This window comes from Salvelinus alpinus, chromosome 21 (assembly GCF_045679555.1).
Source record: "Salvelinus alpinus chromosome 21, SLU_Salpinus.1, whole genome shotgun sequence".
Classification (NCBI taxonomy): domain Eukaryota; kingdom Metazoa; phylum Chordata; class Actinopteri; order Salmoniformes; family Salmonidae; genus Salvelinus; species Salvelinus alpinus.
The window spans coordinates 1242694-1263499 of record NC_092106.1 but is presented as its reverse complement, the minus strand read 5'-3'; the positions used below and the strand labels follow the sequence as shown (position 1 = coordinate 1263499).

The 20806-nt window shown below is 43.6% G+C and overlaps 1 protein-coding gene across 7 annotated transcripts in view; it reads left to right on the top strand.

Moving 5' to 3' along the window:
- LOC139547551 (protein furry homolog) overlaps positions 1–20806 on the top strand; it is a 236771-nt gene that overhangs the window by 200634 nt on the left and 15331 nt on the right. For 6 of the 7 annotated variants that reach the window (XM_071356440.1, XM_071356437.1, XM_071356435.1 and 3 more), the window contains exons 54-57: positions 7335–7535; positions 8106–8252; positions 9286–9452; positions 9774–9981. In XM_071356440.1, coding sequence (XP_071212541.1) covers positions 7335–7535; positions 8106–8252; positions 9286–9452; positions 9774–9981 — 723 coding nt within the window. The remainder of the gene's footprint in view (positions 1–7334; positions 7536–8105; positions 8253–9285; positions 9453–9773; positions 9982–20806) is intronic. The other variant, XM_071356436.1, reaches the window with a different exon arrangement.

Genomic DNA, 20806 nt, shown 5'->3' with positions numbered 1-20806 from the left:
CTAAATCACTCACAAGTTGCTCACCTTGGTGCACCCATACAAGTTCTCTGGATGTACCTTCTTGCTCAGGGGATTTTGGAGTAAGATATTCATGGTTTGGCCCTGTAACACTGGGGGGCAGTGTTGCAGTGCACAGATGTACTCGGTGTGTAGTGCTGTTATGGAACCTCAGTCTCCCAAACCTAATGATAGAAGTTTAAAAAATCATAAAGTTCTGTGTACATTTTATGACACTAATGTACTACATTATTGGTGCTATCATCTTTTCAATTAAATCAGAGAGCTGGAAACTTTCTCAATCCCAAATGAGTGTCTCAACCATACGAATGGATTTACTAGAAGGGGCCATCTCCATTCAACTCAATGAAGCCATAATGGGTGGCCCTTTCTAGTAATTATATTTCTATGGTCTCAACATATCTCTAGGACACTTTGTTGTGTCTTCTTTGATTTCTTCTCTTCTATCCTCTAATGTAATGTGGGTTTATTTTTTTCTGTTTTTGTCTGTGCCACCATCTAGGAGATCCAGGTAAGTTCAGTCATGTTGCAATACAATGCAAATACTGTATTGTGTAGATGGGATGCAGTAGTCTATGGATGCATCCCAAACAGTACCCTATTCCCTATGTAGTGCACTACTTTTGACCAGAGCAGAGTGTGTGATACAGTAGCACTGCATGCTCACGCATATGTTTGGAGTGTGTTCAGGGTTTAGTCACCCTAATGTTAAGTCAAGTCCTCACTCAAGCCTCTACAGTTCTTGTCAGGGCCTGTGGTCTTAGTACTTCCTGTTCGGACGTGACCTGAAAGAATCCCATCAACACACATTACACACACACTTCCATTCACTGGATATGAGCAGACTTATTGCTCTTAAACGAGTAGTATGCAACTTAATAATCAGCTGTTGATCACTGTTGAGGTAAATGCACCCTATTCCCTACACAATGCACTACTTATAGATTCCTCTCCATTTATGTTGCATTTGCTCAGATTATTATTTAATACCAGTCTTGTACAGTGAATTATGTTAGAATGGCATTGATTTTAATACATGTGAATAATTTTCATAATAACACTGTGTACATATGTAGAAAAACAAAGAGGGCAAACCCCACCCCATCTGTCAGCCCAGCTAGCAACAAACGTTCCCAAAACTTTAGAGAACATTTCCTTCAGAGTCTCATTAGGTCATTACCTAACATTTTCATAGCAATGTTCCAGCAATAACTGTTTTCAAGAGACCATTCCCTTAATGTCAAATAGAACTTACCCAGAACGTGGTTACCATTTTCACTGAATATTCAATATTAATGTTCTAGACAAGTGTCATGGGATCGTTGTAAGAACATTCATGTGTCCAGTTTTCTTGGGGTTAGGAGAATATTTAATCAACGTCACACGAACATACACAGAACATGGTTGCCATGTTCTCAGAATATAAGTCATTCATTTTCTAGATAGGTTTCATGGGAACATTGCAAGAACTTTCCTGTGTCCAAGGACGTTTAAAACACAGGACGTTCTGTCATGGTCCCCTGGAGGTTTTTGTCTAGTTCCCAGCTTTTTCTAGGGACTTCCCTAAAGTAGTTTTTAGGCCTATGCCTGATGGTCCCAAAGAAACGTTCTCCGGAAGGAAAATACTTGTTTCTTTACACACCACCCCTTGTCATGGTTGCCGAGCCCATCAAGGCCCTGATTGGTGAACCACTTATCCATTCACAGCTTTTTGTCTGTTTGCAAGGTTAGGGACACCCACACACACAAACAGTACTTTCAGCACGCAATGTTTTCAACTTACATATTTGAAACACTTTGACATACAGTGCCTTCAGAAAGTATTCACGCCCCTTGACTTTTTCCACATTTTGTTGTGTTACAGCCTGAATTTAAAATCGATTTAAGTTCAGATTTTGTGTCACTGGTCTACACACAATACCTCATAATGTCGGAATGGAATTATGTTGAATTTATTTTTTACAAATTAATAAAAATGTAAAGATCCCTTAAGTTAATTATTCAATCCCTTTGTTAAGGCAAGCCTAAATAAGTTCAGACTTAATAAATATGCTTAATAAGTTGCATGTAATCACTCTGTGTGCAATAATAGCAATAATAGTGTTTAGCATGATTTTGTAATGACACCCAGTCATTTAAAAAATACAGGTGTCCTTCCTAGTTACCGGAGAGGAAGGAAACCACTCGGCGATTTCACCATGAGGCCAATGGTGACTTTAAAACAGTCGTTTAATTGCTCTGATCAGAGAACTGAGGATGGATCAACATTGTATTTACTCCAGAATACTAACCTAATTGACAGAGTGAAAAGGAAGCCAGTACAGAATACAAATGTTCCAAAACATGCATTCTGTTTACAATAAGGCACTCAAGTAAAACTGGCAAAAAAATATCAGTGACCTGAATACAAAGTGTTATGTTTGGGGCAAATCCAACACAACACATCACTGAGTACCACTCTTCATGTTTTCAAGAATGGTGGTGGCTGCATTATGTTATTGGTATGCTTGTCATCGGCAAGGACTAGGGAGTATTTTAGGATAAAAAGAAATGTAATAGAGCTAAGCACAAGCAAAATCCTAGAGGAAAACCTGGTTGTGCTTTCCAACAGACACTGGGAGACAAATTAACCTTTCAGCAGTACAATAACCTGAAAGAAAAGAGAAACTCGCACACTGCTCTTGCTAGTGTCACTGTTCTTTATTAAGCTTATGTATCGGTCTCAAGGCCTTCGTCAGAGCTTTTAATAAAGAACAGTGATACACTAGAGTTGCTTACCAAGACATAGAATTTTCCTGAGTGGCCTAGCTACAGTTTTGTCTTAAGTCGGCTTGAACATTAATGGCAAGACTTGAAAATCCCACGTAAACACAACAACAACAAAAAGTCAAGGTGTGTGAATACTTTCTAAAGACACAGTAATTATTATTACCTGGGATTTGAACTCAGATCTTGGGTCACGGCATTCTGATCTTATTGTCTCATCATTGATTTGATTGACTTATTTGATACATTTTCTGTTTTATATCTGTTTTATTTATCTCATGTTGGTGGGAATATTACTCTGTTTAATGTTACTCCAATGATAAATAAAATAGTTTTGATTTAGTGTACTTTTTTTTTTCTTCCCCATTTTCGTAGTATCCAATTGTTAGTAGTTACTATCTTGTCTCATCGCTACAACTCCCGTACGGGCTCGGGAGAGACGAAGGTCGAAAGCCATGTGTCCTCCGAAACACAACCCAACCAACCAACTGCTTCTTAACACAGCGCGCATCCAACCCGGAAGCCAGCCGCACCAATGTGTCGGAGGAAACACCGTGCACCTGGCTACCTGGTTAGCGCGCACTGCGCCCGGCCCGCCACAGGAGTCGCTAGTGCGCGATGAGACAAGGATATCCCTACCGGCCAAACCCTCCCTAACCCGGACGACGCTAGGCCAATTGTGCGCCGCCCCATGGACCTCCCGGGCGCGGCCGGCTGCGACAGAGCCTGGGCTCGAACCCAGAGTCTCTGGTGGCACAGCTAGCACTGCGATGCAGTGCCCTAGACCACTGCGCCACCCGGGAGGCCTGATTTAGTGTACTTTTTACTTCAAAGTTTTACAATGTAGGTGAAATCAGTCTTTGACGGTGGTGTAGCAGTAAGATCAGAATGCCGTGAACCGAGAGGTTATTAGTTAAAAAGTGAAGAAGAAGAATTACTGGAAATGAACATGCACAAAGTGTCAAATATGTAAGTTGAAAATGCTGTATGTTGAAAGCACTGTTTGTGTTTGTCCCTAACCTAGCCAACAGAAAAAGAGCTGTGAATGTATCAGTGGTTCATCAATCAGGACCTTGATCTGCTCAGCAACTGTAACAAGGGGTGATGTGTAAAGAAACATGTTTTTTCTCCTGAGAACATTTCTTTGGGAGCATCAGGGGATGTCCTAAAAATGTATTTGGGGACGTCACCGGAACAACCCGGGAACTAGACAAAAACCTCCAGGGGACCATGACTTTACATTTCAAATTTGAGTCATTTAGCAGACGCTGTTATCGAGAGCGACTTACAATTTAGCTAGGTGAGACAACGCATCACAATTATATCAAGTACATTTTCCCTCAACAAAGCATTTATGAGCAAAGTTAGTGCTAGTGGGAAAAGACAAGTGCATTTTATTTTTTATTTTGGGGGGGGGGGTTCGGAGCCACTGAGTTATTTACGATACTCTTCAAAGAGGTAAGATTTCATGCGATTTTCAAAAGATTGGCCGGGACTCCGCTGTCCTGACTTTAGGGGGAAGCTTGTTCCACCATTGGGGTACTAGGACATAGAAGAGCTTTGACTGGGCTGAGCGGGAGCTGACCTCCCATGGGAGGGCCAAGAGACCAGAAGTGGCGGAATGGAGTACTCGGGTTGGGATTTAAGGTTTGAGCATAGCCTGAAGGTAAGGAGGTGCAGTTCCCCTTGCTGCTCTATAGGCAAGCACCAGGGTCTTGAAGATGATGCGAGCATCGACTGGAAGCCAGTGGAGTGTGTGCAGGAGTGGGTGAACTTAGGAAGGTTGAACACCATGCGGGCTGCGGCGTTCTGGATAAATTACACGGGTTTGACACAAGCGGGGAGCCCAGCCAAGAGAGTTGCAGTAATCTAGACGGGAGATGACAAGTGCCTGGATTAGGACCTGCGCCGTTTCCTGTGTGAGGAAAGGTCGTACTCTATGGATGTTGTAGAGCATGTACCTGCAGGAGCGAGTTACTGATTTGTAGAAAACAACAGTGTTGTCCAGGGTCACGCCAAGGTTCTTTGCACTCTGGGAGGGGGACACCGTGGAGTTGTCAACCATGATGGAGAGGTCTTGGAGCAAGCAGGCCTTTCCCGGGAGGAAGATCAGCTCCGTTTTGTCGAGGTTGAACTTGAGGTTTCAGGCCGACATCCAAGCTGAGATGTCTACCATGCACGCAGAGATGCGTGTCGCCACCTGGGTGTCAGAAGGGGCGGAGGAGAAGAGTAGTTGAGTGTCATCCGCATAGCAATGATAAGAGAGACCATGTGAGGATATGACCGAGCCGGGTGACTTCGAAAAGAGGAGAGGGCCTAGAACCGAGCCCTGGGGGACACCAGTAGTGAGAGCACGTGGTGCAGACACAGATCCTCGCCACGCCACCTGGTAGGAGTGACTGTCCAGGTACGGTGCAATCCAGGAGTGAGCCCAACCCTGAGAGGGTAGAGAGGAGGATCTGATGGTTCATGGTGTCGAAGGCAGCGGGTAGACCTAGGAGGATGAGAACAGAGGAGAGAGTCTGCTTTGGCAGAGCGGAGAGCCTTTGACACAGAGGAGAGCGGTCTCAGTTGATTGAGCCGCCTTGAAGCCTGACTGGTTAGGGTCAAGAAGATTATTCCGATAGAGATAACGAGAGAGTTGGTCAGAGTGTTTAGGAAAGAAAAGAAGGGATACTGGTCTGTAGCTTTTAGCGTCAGAGGGGTCAAGTGTTGGTTTCTTGAGGAGCGGACCGACTCTGGCCATCTTGAAGTAAGAGTGGACGCAGCCAGTGGTCAGGGATGTGGGGAATGGGAGAAGATCTACAGAGTTGGTGAGGAGAAGGCAGGAGGGTATGGGGTCAAGTGGGCAGGTTATCAGGCGGCCGGACATCACTAGTCGCACCAGTGGACTGAGAACATCCCAAACACAGAACATCCTATGTTTTAAACGTCCTTGGACACAGGAATGTTCTTGCAACGTTCCCATGAACATTCATATCTTTATAGTCTGAGAACATGGCAACCATGTTCTGTGTATGTTTGGTGTGACCTTGATGGAATATTCTCCTAACCCTCATAAAACTGGACACATGAATGTTCTTGGAACGTCCCATGGAACGTGTCTAGAACATTCATATCTTTATTCTGAGAACATGGTAACCACGTTCTGGGTAAGTTTTGTTTGACAATAAGGAAATGTTCTAACTCTAACGTCAAAACATGCTTAATATGTTCTCAGGAGGTTTTTGCTAACATGCATATAATGTTCCCCTAACTAATGGAAAACTGGACACTCAAACATCAGGGGAACATTATGGGTAACATTACAAAAACATTCTCTCTCCCTAGAATTGTTAGCTGGGACTGCAGGCAGGCTCAAACAGATCTGGGACCAGGCTAGCCCTCGCTTTCCACCACAAGTAAACTATGATGAAGCTAGTCAGTCACCACAGGTCCAGGATCTGTCCTGCCTGATGTGGTGACCTGGGTGTATTCCAAATGGTACCCTATTCCCTTTATAATGGACTACTTTTGACCAGGGCTCATAAGAAAGTAGGGTGCCATATGAAATGCACCCCTGAAGAGGCTGGTTCGAATGTGGACATTGGCTGACATTCTCCAGAATCGTGACCTGATGGAAAGTCATTTTTGCATCTGAACTGGTGTAGAATGAAGTTGCCACTAAACGCATGTTGGGTCAGTTTTGCATTTTTCCCCTGTAATGGTTAGGATTGGGGGAGGGGAAGCTGTACCTAGAGGAAACTTCACCCAGGAGGATCTGAAACAAGACTGAAGCTATTAGGCTCAGGGGGATAATACTCCACAATATTTTAGGAAGTCCAAAAAGCTCCCAGTGGAGTCAAACCCAAGTTGTTTTTCGTTAAGAGGGCTATTTTGATCCGATCCATTGGAAAGTTTATGTTATGATGCACTAAAAGACCACTGTTTCACGTGACTGTGCCAAACCGTACTGTGCTGTCTTGGATATTTTCTGTTCACATGGTCCGTCAGCACGGTTTCAGCAACTGTGGTTGAATGTGTAACCATGCTAGGGTAGTACATCTCAGCTTGGCTTGTAATCACCTCCGCTCAGTAGTGTGAAATGGTATAAGTGAGGCTGTTGACATTGTCATTGGGTAACTCTCCCATGAAGATCAGCCTTGACTTGCCTTGCACTGCATGGTCAAGTATTTGTGGCTGCTGGTTACTGTGTGTGTGTGTGTGTGTGTGCGCGTATATGCGTGGGTGTAGACCACTGTGTGTGTGCGTGCATGTGTGTAGACCCCTTGTGTGCATGTGTGTATGCGTAAACCCCTCTGTGTGCGTGTGTGAGTGCGTACGTGCATACGTGGGTGTAGACCCCTGTGTGTGTGTGTGCATGGGTGTAGACCACTGTGTGTGTGCGTGTGGTGTGTAGACCCCTTTGTGTGTGCGTGGACCCCTGTGTGTGCTTGTGTGTAAACCCCTTTGTGTGTGTGTGTGTGCGTAGACCCCTGTGAGTGTGTATGTGTGAGGCATCTGGCTCTGTGTTGTCTAGTTTCTTAAAGCTGTGTGTATCGTCCTTGCAGGGGGAGACGATGGACAGCTTCAACTGGGGCGTGCGGAGACGCTCCATGGATAGCCTGGACAGGAGTGACATGGTGCCCCTGGATGACAGTGAGCTGTCCAGCAGCACACCCAGCCTAGGCCAGTTCACCCACCAGGACTCAGAGGAATCCTCAGAGGAAGAGTCCATCACCGCCAGCCAGATCCTCTGTCACTCCCAGGTGGTACGTCTCTCTAACCACAGACCTAGGATCAGATTACCCCCCCCCCCAATCTTAACCTTAACTACTGGGGGGATTAAATCATATCTGACCATGTATAAACGGTTACAATTGCTAGGACACAACAAGGAGGCATGTCCTGCTGCTCTGTGCTTATCTCATACAATTCTGCTCAAATACTTTGTTTGTACTTTATGTATGGTGAAATGGTTTTCTCTGCTCTCACAACAGTTGCCTTGTGCATGATGTCCTGACTAGCAGATCTGGGTTCAAGTAGTATTTGTTTTCTTCCAAGTACTTCAAGCTCGATCAAGTTCATGGAACCAATGGAATAGTCCCAAAAGTGAAAACCTCGCCCATCTGGCACTGGTTCAAGTAGTATTTGTTTTCTTCCAAATACTTCAAGCTCGATTGAGCTCGCCTGGTGCCATGGAACCAAGGTAGTAGTCCGAAAGTGTAAACCTCGCCCGATCGCTCAATCCAAATATTTGAAAGAAAGCAAATACTATTTTAACCCGGATCTGATAGTTAGACTGGAGGAGGACTCTGAGCTGTACTTTTGTCTCGTTGCAGATTGTGAATCTCTCCCCCACCGAGGAGGTCAATCAACTGGACTCTCTGTACACCGTTGACAACTCAGCCGCTGACCCTCCTCTTCCCCCTCTGCACACCCGAACGTCCAGTTTCGAGGTCTCGCTGGCAGAGAATTCAATGCCGAGGGTGAATAAGGACTTCAGAGTGTCTGAGATATGGGCGCCCGCTCACTCCTATTCCTCCTGTCAATGCTGCCAAATAATACAATTATATCCTATCCTTTCGCAGTTCGATTTTTAGCGATAAGTGTTGATGTTTCTCAATAAGGTATTATGTGTATTTCTCTGTGAATCTTCAAGATTTTCTCCAGAGAGGATATGGCAGGACCCAGTCTTTAGTCTTCAGCTTCTGGTTAGCTGCATGTCACAGCTAAATCTTCTAATACCTTTTATCTAATGTGTTGGGTCATGGGCTGGTTGGTGCTGCAAATGCTTCCATTTATATTCTATACTATCTCTTGAGGAATAGTATCGCTGTGTTCTTGGGGTTTTGTGGTTGTATGGTAGCAAGGTGGTTCTCTTTCTGTGTCTGAAACAATTGGCATAATTTGAACGTGCTCGTGAAAACATAACCAAATGTGAAGTGAAACACAGCATAGAGTATCTCTGTCCATTGGAAAGGTCAGTGTGCCTATCATTTATTCCTAATACTGTACTTTCAAAAAATGTCTTACCTTTAGGAGGAAAGTGTCATAATTGTGAGTCATTCTCATCCTTAAGCAATATTACGCATATTCCCCCAAAAGCACATCATCAAGAATATTTGTGTGCATATAATAACAATGGATTCACGGAGTGCTTTAACACTTAGGTGCTCTCAGTGATTTACCGTCACTCACTGGATTCCGTTAGTAGAACACCATCAGTGTTCTATTAAATTACGTAGACCAGTGTTTCCCAAACCTGTCCTCAAGTACCTACAGCCAGTTTTGAAGTACTGGAATAGATCAAATTGGCTGGGAGTACGACACGGAGTTTGCTTCCCAAATAGCACCCTATTCCCTATATAGTGCACTACTTCTGACCAGAGCCCTATGAACCCTAGTCAAAGTAGTGCACTACCTAGGGAATAGGGTGACACTTGGAACACAGCCTGATATTGACCGTCTGATGCCGGCCCTTCGAGTAAGTCCCTCCCTCCTTTCCTCTCTTCCCTCTAGGCTGAGGTATCAGTAGAAGACGAGGACACGGACATCCATGAGGATGACCTGTCCATCAGTGACCTCCTGCCGGGGTTTGACTGCAGCGGCGACAGCTTCAGCCTGGAAAATCTGGCTCCGGGAGACTACCGAGGAGAACTGGACCTGGACTTCAGCGCGCTGCCCAGGTACATAGCACTGTTCAGGTCCGTTAGAAGAAAACGTGGTCAATGAAAGTGTTTATAGTGCTTTATACATTTTAGGCCAATAAATGCTTATTAATTGTAATGGAATTGGTCATAAAGTGTGATCATGAAAGTCTAATCAAACCTGCAATAGTGCTTTTGTCAGTATTTATACCCTTTTCATGCTACTGAATGGTAAAATAATATTATGTAAGCCAGCACAATATGGTTCTGGTCAGCATGAGGGTCTGAAAAGTGTTTTGGAGTGCTGCTATTTCTTCATGTGTGTTCTGGTGGATGTGTGTGCCTGGTTTACCCCACCAGTCTCGGCGAGGAGGAGAGAGACGAGCTGATGGAGTCTCGTTCTTCCCTTCCTCCGTCACCCTTCTTCTCGGCAATCCTGGCGGCGTTCCAGCCGGCGGTGTGCGATGACGCCGACGAGGCGTGGCGGAGGCACATCAACCAGCTGGTGTCCGACTCAGACGGCTCCTGCGCCATCTACACCTTCCAAGTCTTCTTCTCCTTCTTCCAGGTAGATGGTGGATTCACATTGCTCACTACCCGTGCTCTCCCTCCTGTGTGTTTCTGTTTTACAGCATGTGAAACAGCATTGTTGGTGGTAGCCTATCGAGCACAGTGTTAAAGCTGGCTAGCGAGAGCTTCCCTTTTCTGATTGGTTATCACAAAGTTGTGTTCCTGAAATTCGCAACTATAGTTGCCAACAGTCAAATCTTCGAATGTCGCTTCGTGTCTCCTTCCATTGAAAATGATATATTTATTTTTTGTTGTTGCTGAAACTAGTAAACCATCTGAATCTATCGTAACAGCCAAAGAGACCTTCCGGTACCGCGTCAGGACCTGGTAATACAGATCCCAGTCTGCATCTCAAAAGACACCGGGTGTATCCCAAATGGCAACCTATTCCCTGTATAGTGCACTACTTTTGACCAGGGTCTATAATCAGCAATTAAGTGTCCTATCTGCCATACTATGTCAGTCAAACCGGACTACAGTGCATTCGGGAAAGTATTCAGACCTCTTTACTTTTTCCACGTTTTGTTACGTTACAGCCTTATTCTAAAATGGATTAAATAAACATGTTTCCTCATCAATCTACACACAATACTCTATAATGACGTAGTGAAAACAGATTTTTAGACATAAAAATAAAAACAGATACCTTATTGACATAAGACTCGAAATTGAGCTCAGGTGCATCCTGTTTCCATTGATCATCCTTGAGATGTTTCTACAACTTGATTGGAGTCCACCTTTGGGAAATTCAATTGATTGGACATGAGTTGGAAAGACACACACCTGTGGAATTGTCCGTAGAGCTCCGAGACAGGATTGTGTCGAGGCACAGATCTGGGGAAGGGTACCAAAAGAATTCTGCAGCATTGAAGGCCCCCAAGAACACAGTGGCCTCCATCATTCTTAGAAGGGAGAAGTTTGGAACCACCAAGACTCTTCCTAGAGCTGGCCGCCCAGACATACTGAGTAATCTGGGGAGAAGGGCCTTGGTCAGGGAGGTGACCAAGAACCCGATGGTCACTCTGACAGAGCTCTGGAGTTCCTCTGTGGAGATTGGAGAACCTTCCAGAATGACAACCATATCTGCAGCACTCCACCAATCAGGCCTTTACGGTAGATTGGCCAGACGGAAGCCACTCCTCAGTAAAAAGCACATGACAGCCCGTTTGGAGTTTGCCAAAAGGCACCTATAGGATTCCCCGGTTCTGATAAAATCAAGATTAAACTCTTTGGCCTGAGTGGAGGAAACCTGGCACCATCCCTACGGTGAAGCATGGTGGTGGAAGAATCATGCTGTGGGGAATTCTTTCAGCGGCAGGAACTGGGAAACTAGTCAGGATTGAGGGAAAGATGAACGGAGCAAAGTACTAAGATCCTTGATGAAAACTTGCTCAGGAAGGTTCACCTTCCAACAGGACAAAGACCCTAAGCACACAGTCAAGACAACGCAGGAGTGGCTTCGGGACAAGTCTCTGAATGTCCTTGAGTGGCCCAGCCAGAGCCTGGACTTGAACTCGATCGTACATCTCTGGAGAGACCTGAAAATAGCTGTGGAGCAACACTCCCCATCCAACCTGACAGAGCTTGAGAGGATCTGCAGAGAAGAACAGGAGAAACTCCCCAAATACAAGTGTGCCAAGCTTGTTGCGTCATACCCAAGAAGACTCAAGGCTGTAATCGCTGCCAAAGGTGCTTCAACAAAGTACTGAGTAAAGGGTCTGAATGCTTATGTAAATGTAATATTTCATATTTATCTATTTGCAAATTATGGTGTATTGTGTGTAGATTGATGAGGTGGAAAAATGATTTAATCCATTTTAGAATAAGGCTGTAACATAACAAAATGTGGAAAAAGTCAAGGGGTCTGAATACTTTACAAATGCACTGTATGTCATTACACTGTTTCCTTTTTTAGGATCCCCATTTAGCTATTGAACATGCAGAAGCTACTCTTCCTATGGTCCACATAAAACACACAAATACATAAAGTACAGAACAGTAATAGACAAGAACAACATTTGATATTACATTAAATTCAAAATACAAAAATAAGGGTGATACATTGAACAAAAATATAAACACAACATGTCAAATGTTGGTTTCAGGAGATGAAATAAAAAATCCCAGAAACTTTCCAAACGCAAAATGTCTGTTCTTCCATGGCCTGCATACTCACCCATTGAGTGTGTTTGGGATGTGATCGACGTGTACGACAGCATGTTCCCGTTCCCGCCAGCATCCAGCAACTTCTCACAGCCATTGAAGAGGAGTGGGACAACATTCCACAGGCCACAATCAACAGCCTGACCAACTCTATTCAAAGGAGATGTGTCGCGCTGCATGAGGCAAATAGTGGTCACACTGGTTTTCTGATCCACGCCCCTACCAACAGATGCATATCTGTTTTCCCAGTCATGTGAAATACATAGATTAGGGCCGAATGAATATATTTAAATTGACTGATTTCCTTATATGAACTAACTCAGTAAAGACACAGAAACAACAACTAATCATATGTACATATTCTTATATACAGTACAGTTAAATTAGATCTTTAGAAAGAGGAGGGACGTGTGATACAAGATGTTTTTTAAAGCCAAACATGCTTTTTACCTGAGTAACCTCTGGTGGCAGAGCTTTGCACGATGGCATGGCTCTATACATAACTGAGCCATGCATTACATCTTTTTGGGGGGTTTGGTACCTTGAAGAAACACATTGTGGTGTGTCTGGTCTGTTTGAAGTCTATGCAAATAGATTATAAAGTGGTTAGGCATTTTCAACACACAAATGTTTCTTAAAAAGACTCGAAAAATGGCGCGGAGGAGGATGGCTGACGTTTTACATGCTTGTAATAAATTGTGCTATACGTTGTTTGTAACGTATTTTAAAAACGTATTTTGCACATAATGTTGCTGCTTTCGTCTCTTATGACCGAAAATAAATTCTGGACATCAAAACTGGGATTACTCACCACGGAGTGAAAGAAGCTTTTTTTCTTTAACGAGTCCGACGAGAAAGATATACTGCTCTCTTTGGAACAGGCCCAGATTCACATCATTTGCATGAAGAAAAGACGGAGGAAAAGAGGACGCGGATCAGGCTGCCTTTTGAGAATCCGTAGGCGAGCGAGTAAACTCCCATTGCCATCAATTCTACTTGCTAACATTGCAATCATTGGAAAATAAAAATGGATGACCTACGATTATCCTACCAACGGGACATAAAGAACTGTAATATCCAATGTTTCACCGAGTAGTGGCTGAACGACTACACGGACAATATAGAGCTGGAGGGATTTTCAATGCACCGGCAGAACAGAAGCTACTTCTGGTAAGACGAGGGGTGGGGGGGGTGTCTTTTTGTCAATAACAGCCGGTCCGCGATGTCTAATATTAAAGAAGTCTTGAGGTATTGCTCGCCTGAGGTAGAGTACCTTATGATAAGCTGGAAACCACACTATCCACCAAGACAATATTCATTCAAACTCACTTTTTCAGGACCCTGTCTTTCAAAGATAATTCGTAAAAATCCAAATAACTTCACAGATCTTCATTTGCCCAGGGACTCTTAGCACTCTTAGCACTCACGTCGGTAGCCATGAAGTTCTTTGAAAGGCTGGTCATGGCTCACATCAACAGCATCCTCCCAGATACCCTAGACCCACTGCAATTCGCATACCGCCCCAACAGAACCACAGATGACGCAATCTCAATCGCACTCCACACTGCCCTTTCCCACCTGGACAAAAGGAACACCTATGTGAGAATGCTGTTCATTGATTACAGCTCAGCGTTCAACACCATAGTGCCCACAAAGCTCATCACTAAGCAAAGGACCCTGGGACTAACGCCCTCCCTCTGTAACTGGATCCTGGACTGACTGTCGGGCCACACCCCGTGTGTTAAGGGTGATATTAAACACGTCTGCCACGCTGATCCTCAGGGGGCCCCTCAGGGGTGTGTACTTAGTCCCCTCCTGTACTCCCTGTTCTCCCACGACTGCGTGGCCAAACACGACTCCAACACCATCATTAAGTTTGCTGACAACACCACAGTGGTAGGCCTGATCACCGACAACGATGAGACATCCTATAGGGAGGAGGTCAGAGAACTGGCAGTCTGGTGCCAGGACAACAACCTTTCCCTCAATGTGAGCAAGACTAAGGAGATAATCGTGGACTACAGGAAAATAGCGGGCCGAACAGGCCCCCATTAACATCAATGGGGCTGTAGTGGAGCGGGTCGAGAGTTTCAAGTTCCTTGATGTCTACATCACCAACGATCGATCATGGGCCAAACACCAAGACAGTCGTGAAGAGGGCACGACAAAACCTTTAACCCCCTCAGGAGACTGAACAGCAAAATACCTTGTGAAGATGCTGGAGGAAACAGGTACAAAAGTATCTATATCCACAGTAAAATGAGTCCTATATCGACAAAACCGCCATAAAAAAGCCAGATTATGGTTTGCAACTGCACATGGGGACAAAGATTGTACTTTTTAGAGAAATGTCCTCTGGTATGATGAAACAAAAATAGAACTGTTTGGCCATAATGGCCATCGTTTATGTTTGGAGGAAAAAGGGGGAGGCTTGCAAGCCGAAGAACACCATCCCAACCGTGAAGCACGGGGGTGGCAGCATCATGTTGTGGGGGTGCTTTGCTGTCGGAGGGCCTGGATGCTATCTATTTTGTGAAGTGCACATGAGGAAGGAAAATTATGTGGCTATATTGAAGCAACATCTCAAGACGTCAGGAAGTTTAAAGCTTGTTCCAAATGGACAATGACACCAAGCATACTTCCAAAGTTGTGGCAAAATGGCTTAAGGACAAGGTATTGGAGTGGCCATCACAAAGCCCTGACCTCAATCCTATAGAACATTTGTGGGCAGAACTGAAAAAGCGTGTGCGAGCAAGGAGGCCTACAAACCTGACTGAGTTACACCAGCTCTGTCAGGAGGAATGAGCCAAAATTCACCCAACTTATTGTGGGAAGCTTGTGGAAGGCTACCCGAAATGTTTGACCCAAGTTAAACAATTTAAATGCAATGCTACCAAATACTAATTGAGTGTATGTAAACTTCTGACCCACTGGGAATGTGATGAAAGAAATAAAAGCTGAAATAAATAATTATCTCTACTATCATTCTGACATTTCACATTCTTCAAATAAAGTGGTGATCCTAACTGACCTAAGACAGGGAATTTTTACTGGGATTAAATGTCAGGAATTGTGAAAAACTGAGTTTACATGTATTTGGCTAAGGTGTATGTAAACTTCCGACTTCAACTGTATATAATAGGCGGTGTCAGAGGAAAGCTCATAAAATGTTCTTACTCCACTCACCCAAGTCAGACTGTTTCCTCTGCTACTTCACGGGAAGCGGTACCAGAGCGCCTAGTCTAAAAGGCTCCTTGAAAGCTTCTACCCCCTAAGCCATAAGACTGCTGAACAATTAATCAAATGGACACCGGACTATTACGGTGACCCCCCCCCCCCCCCCCCATTTGTTTTGTACACTGCTGCTACTTGCTGTTTGTTGTCTATGCATAGTCACTTCACCCCTACCTACATGTACAAATGACCTCGAAACCTGTACCCCGCACACTGACTCTGTACCGGTACCCCCTGTATATAGCCTCGTTATTGTTATGTTGTGTTTATATATTTTAATTATATATATTTGTTATTTTATTTGGTAAATATTTTCATAACTCTTCTTGATCTGCACTGTTGGTTAAGGGCTTGAAAATAAGCATTTCACGGTAAGGTCTACACTTGTTGTATTCGGCGCATGTGACAAATAAAGGTCGATTTGAAAAGAACCCTCATCCATGAAAGACTATCATGCATGTTGTTATTATTTCTGTGTATGCAGTCAAGGGCAAGGCGTGCTGCTTTGTTTTCAGCCAGCTTCAGCTTTGCTAGGTCTTTGTTTGCTGCACCTGACCATTACCCGGACAATAATCAAGATGGGCAAAGATCGAAGCCTCAACAACTACTACAGTTGATCTTTGTCAAAAACGCAGGACTTCTTTTTATATAGGACGTACAGTGGGGAGAACAAGAATTTGATACACTGCCGATTTTGCAGGTTTTCCTACTTACAAAGCATGTAGAGGTCTGTAATTTTTATCATAGGTACACTTCAACTGTGAGAGACGGAATCTAAAACAAAAATCCAGAAAATCACATTGTATGATTTTTAAGTAATTAATTAGCATTTTATTGCATGACATAAGTATTTGATACATCAGAAAAGCAGAACTTAATATTTGGTACAGAAACCTTTGTTTGCAATTACAGAGATCATACGTTTCCTGTAGTTCTTGACCAGGTTTGTACACACTGCAGCAGGGATTTTGGCCCACTCCTCCTCCATACAGACCTTCTCCAGATCCTTCAGGTTTCGGGGCTGTCGCTGGGCAATACGGACTTTCAGCTCCCTCCAAAGATTTTCTATTGGGTTCAGGTCTGGAGACTGGCTAGGCCACTCCAGGACCTTGAGATGCTTCTTACGGAGCCACTCCTTAGTTGCCCTGGCTGTGTGTTTCGGGTCGTTGTCATGCTGGAAGACCCAGCCATGACCCATCTTCAATGCTCTTACTTAGGGAAGGAGGTTGTTGGCCAAGATCTCGCGATACATGGCCCCATCCATCCTCCCCTCAATACGGTGCAGTCGTCCTGTCCCCTTTGCAGAAAAGCATCCCCAAAGAATGATGTTTCCACCTCCATGCTTCACGGTTGGGATGGTGCTCTATTTTTGTCTCATCAGACCACATGACCTTCTCCCATTCCTCCTCTGGATAATCCAGATGGTCATTGGCAAACTTCAGACGGTCCTGGACATGCGCTGGCTTGAGCAGAGGGACCTTGCGTGCACTGCAGGATTTTAATCCATGACGGCGTAGTGTGTTACTATTGGTTTTCTTTGAGACTGTGGTCCCAGCTCTCTTCAGGTCATTGACCAGGTCCTGCCGTGTAGTTCTGGGCTGATCCCTCACCTTCCTCATGATCATTGATGCCCCACGAGGTGAGATCTTGCATGGAGCCCCAGACCGAGGGTGATTGACCGTCATCTTGAACTTCTTCCATTTTCTAATAATTGCGCCAACAGTTGTTGCCTTCTCACCAAGCTGCTTGCCTATTGTCCTGTAGCCCATCCCAGCCTTGTGCAGGTCTACAATTTGATCCCTGATGTCCTTACACAGCTCTCTGGTCTTGGCCATTGTGGAGAGGTTGGAGTCTGTTTGATTGAGTGTGTGGACAGGTGTCTTTTATACAGGTAACGAGTTCAAACAGGTGCAGTTAATACAGGTAATGAGTGGAGAACAGGAGGGCTTCTTAAAGAAAAACGAACAGGTCTGTGAGAGCCGGAATTCTTACTGGTTGGTAGGTGATCAAATACTTATGTCATGCAATAAAATGCAAATGAATTACTTAAAAATCATACAATGTGATTTTCTGGATTTTTGTTTTAGATTCCGTCTCTCACAGTTGAAGTGTACCTATGATAAAAATTACAGACCTCTACATGCTTTGTAAGTAGGAAAACCTGCAAAATCGGCAGTGTATCAAATACTTGTTCTCCCCACTGTACCTCTCCTCCTCTCTCCCTCTTCAACATCTTTGTCAATATGATTTGACCACGATAACTGACCATTCAATGTTACTACTTCTTCAACTTCTTTAATGGTAATACCCTTTATGCACAACTCCAGTTAAGGTCTAAGAGAATTCTTTGAACCAAATACAATGCTTTTGGTTTTAGATGTATTGAAAACCAGTTTATTGTTAATTACCCATTCTGACTCTGACTGTAACTCCTTGCTAAGAGTCTCTGTGAGCTCACTGGCAGTCGGTGTAGAATGTGCAATCAGCATACATAGTCATTTTACAGCCCAAGGCAACTGACCTGAGGGATACCGCACTGTCCATATGGGTCTTTCTATAAGCTAGGGTATCAGTGAGCATTTCTTGTAGTGGACAAAATTCTACCAAGCCTATTAAAGGGTAAGGTGGAGCTCTCACCATGTCACCATCCATCAATCCCTATTAGATTTCCACAAGTGTCAAGACTTTGGGCTGTAGTGGCTAGTGGGTTGTTTCTGGACAGGCCATGGGTATTATGGTAGTTCAGTTAGTCAGTCAGTCAATTTTTTTTTAATATCAAATCAAAATCTGATTTATTTATAAAGCCCTTTTTACATCAGCAGATGTCACGAAGTGCTTATACAGAAACCCAGCCTAAAACCGCAAGCAGATGTAGAAGTGCGGTGTATAGGAAAAACTACCTAGGAATGCAGGAATCTACGAAGAAACCTACAGACCATGGTTCGATTCCGGGCTGTATCACACCGGCCTTAATTCTCTCTACCGACAGAAGGTGCGGTAGAGAGGGAGGGAGATATAGCTGTCAAACAGGGAGAGGGAGCTAATACCTGTCAAATACTTGCTTCCTCTGTTCTTGGAGAATCTCAATTGTATTTCCTTGATTTGTTGCATCCTCTCGTCTCCTTCTCAAAACCCAATGGATGAGAAGGTCAGAGGTCCCTCCCCTCTCACCTTCTTATCCAATGGGTTTTAAGAAGGTGAGGACGTGAGGGATGAAGGGAAATGCCATTGAGACTCTCTCCTTGTTTCCTCCATTTCTCACCTCCCTTTCAAAGCACATTAGGGGAGAGGAGGGAACATTCCTCCCCTCGGGCTCCAATGCACTTTCGAGGAGAGGCGTGGAGTGGAGGAAACAAGGACAGAGGAGACAATGTGAAGTCTAGTTTTCAGAGTTTACTGATTATAATTATTTCATTTTCGGTTATTATTGTCAATGATTTTGTTGACAGAACCCATTATTATTGTATTAAATTATTATATAAACTATAAAACAAATATAGAAATGCTGTTAATCTTTTCCATTCTTCTGGAATGTTTAGCATGGCTATAAATGATAGAGAAGTTGACCAAAGCACAAACAGACCTGGGCACTAGGCATGACAAAGAAACATGCAGTGTCATGCCTAGTACCCAGGTGACATTTTGAATGACATGTAGATGTTTTGTTGCTAGGAGTTATGGTCTCATTGTGCCTATCTACATTGTTTTTCCTGCAACTACACATGTGAAGCTACAGGAAAATAATATTTAAATGTATATCAAACCATTTTGAAATGTTGACCCTGATGTTACAAATTGGCACATTTTATGTTTAGAAAGACCCATATCTGATGTTTGTGTAGCTTCCATTGATGTAAAATCAATAACAAAGTATGATCAATAACATAAAAGGCTTCACTGAAATCTAACAATACAGCTCCTATCTTATTATCCATTTATTTTAGCCAATCAGTGATATGAGTCCGTGCAGTACAAGTTGAGTACCCTTCTCTAAATGCATGCTGTTTAGAAAGTTCTTCGTTTTTTCTGCTGGTCGATCAAATGGAACGGGCCCAACCTCCTGTTACTGTTGCCATTGTTCTTTTTTGAATTTGATCATTGAAATGATGATGTGGACTATTATTCCCTGTAGAATGCATAGGAAACAGGGTATCTTTTTAGATGTACCCATGTCTTACTGCAGGGACAGTGGGATTAACATGACTGGACCATCATAGGCTACGTCCCAAATTGAACCCCATTCCCTATATAGAGGGCCCTGGTTAAATATAGTGCACTATGTAGGAAATAGCATTTGGGATGCAACCCCCACAGTCCCTAACAAGATTACTCTGTTCCAACTGTTAATCTTAGAAAAGCTGCGGTGGTTATGGCTCTAGTTCTGAACAAAAGACCAGTGTCGCGTAGAGGGGCAATATAGCACTTGTATATTACTTGAGAATGGAGAGAAGTGAAACAGAAGAGGTAAAAATGGGAGGGATGAAAAGAGAATGAGGAGCAGGGTCGAAGCGTGAATAAATATAAGCGTAGAGAAAGGATTAAGTGTAGAGAGTAAATAATTATCCGTATAGTAGGCTGTCTTACATAAGGATGCATGGAATGATTCATCATAAATGTGCATTTTTTTTATGGGGGAAATTTGCTTCTCCAAACGTGAAACCCACATCGCGCCACGTATGTTAAAAGGTATTGCGTGTTAAAAGTGATATGACAAATCTTTAGGTCTAGGCTACTAGGCCCACAGAGATCATATATGAAATTAATAGGGATTGTATAGGCCTATGTAATTCTATAATTAAACCTAGGCTATAAAAAAAATTGTGTGCGTTCTTGGATGTCCCATACCGGTAAGAAATTAAATCTACTTTCACCCCGTACTGTACTGTATTTTTCAGTGGAAATTGTTATAAGTACTCCTTGTGCAATCAATGTTTTTTGTTTGGCATACATTTTTAAGTAAGAAATCTGAGTCTCAGCGTTACTGTGGAATTAGCCACCACCAACCCCCGAAAATCTTATAATGGAGATGATCGTGACAACCAACCCCACATTCCATGTGACAACCATCCCCCTGAATGCTAATTAAGATGTTTATCATTTCCTATTTTCAACAAACATAAATGTTCATCGATACACCCATAATTCAAACAATTACAAAGAAAATACTTTATTTTTTTACTTTCACCTATGGAAATGCAGAAATTACCCTCACCTAAATGTTTTGCCATGCTGACATGAATTGACCAGGTGGATGAATCACACATTTTGACCTTAAAATTACTACTCAGCACCATTTAGACTGGGACTAATTAACACTGTGACAACCAACCTCGGTCTCCCCTACATTTTGTTGTATGGATGGCCCCAGCAGCAATCATACCCACCATTCTAGCACAGATAGAACAATGAGCCAGATATTTCACTGG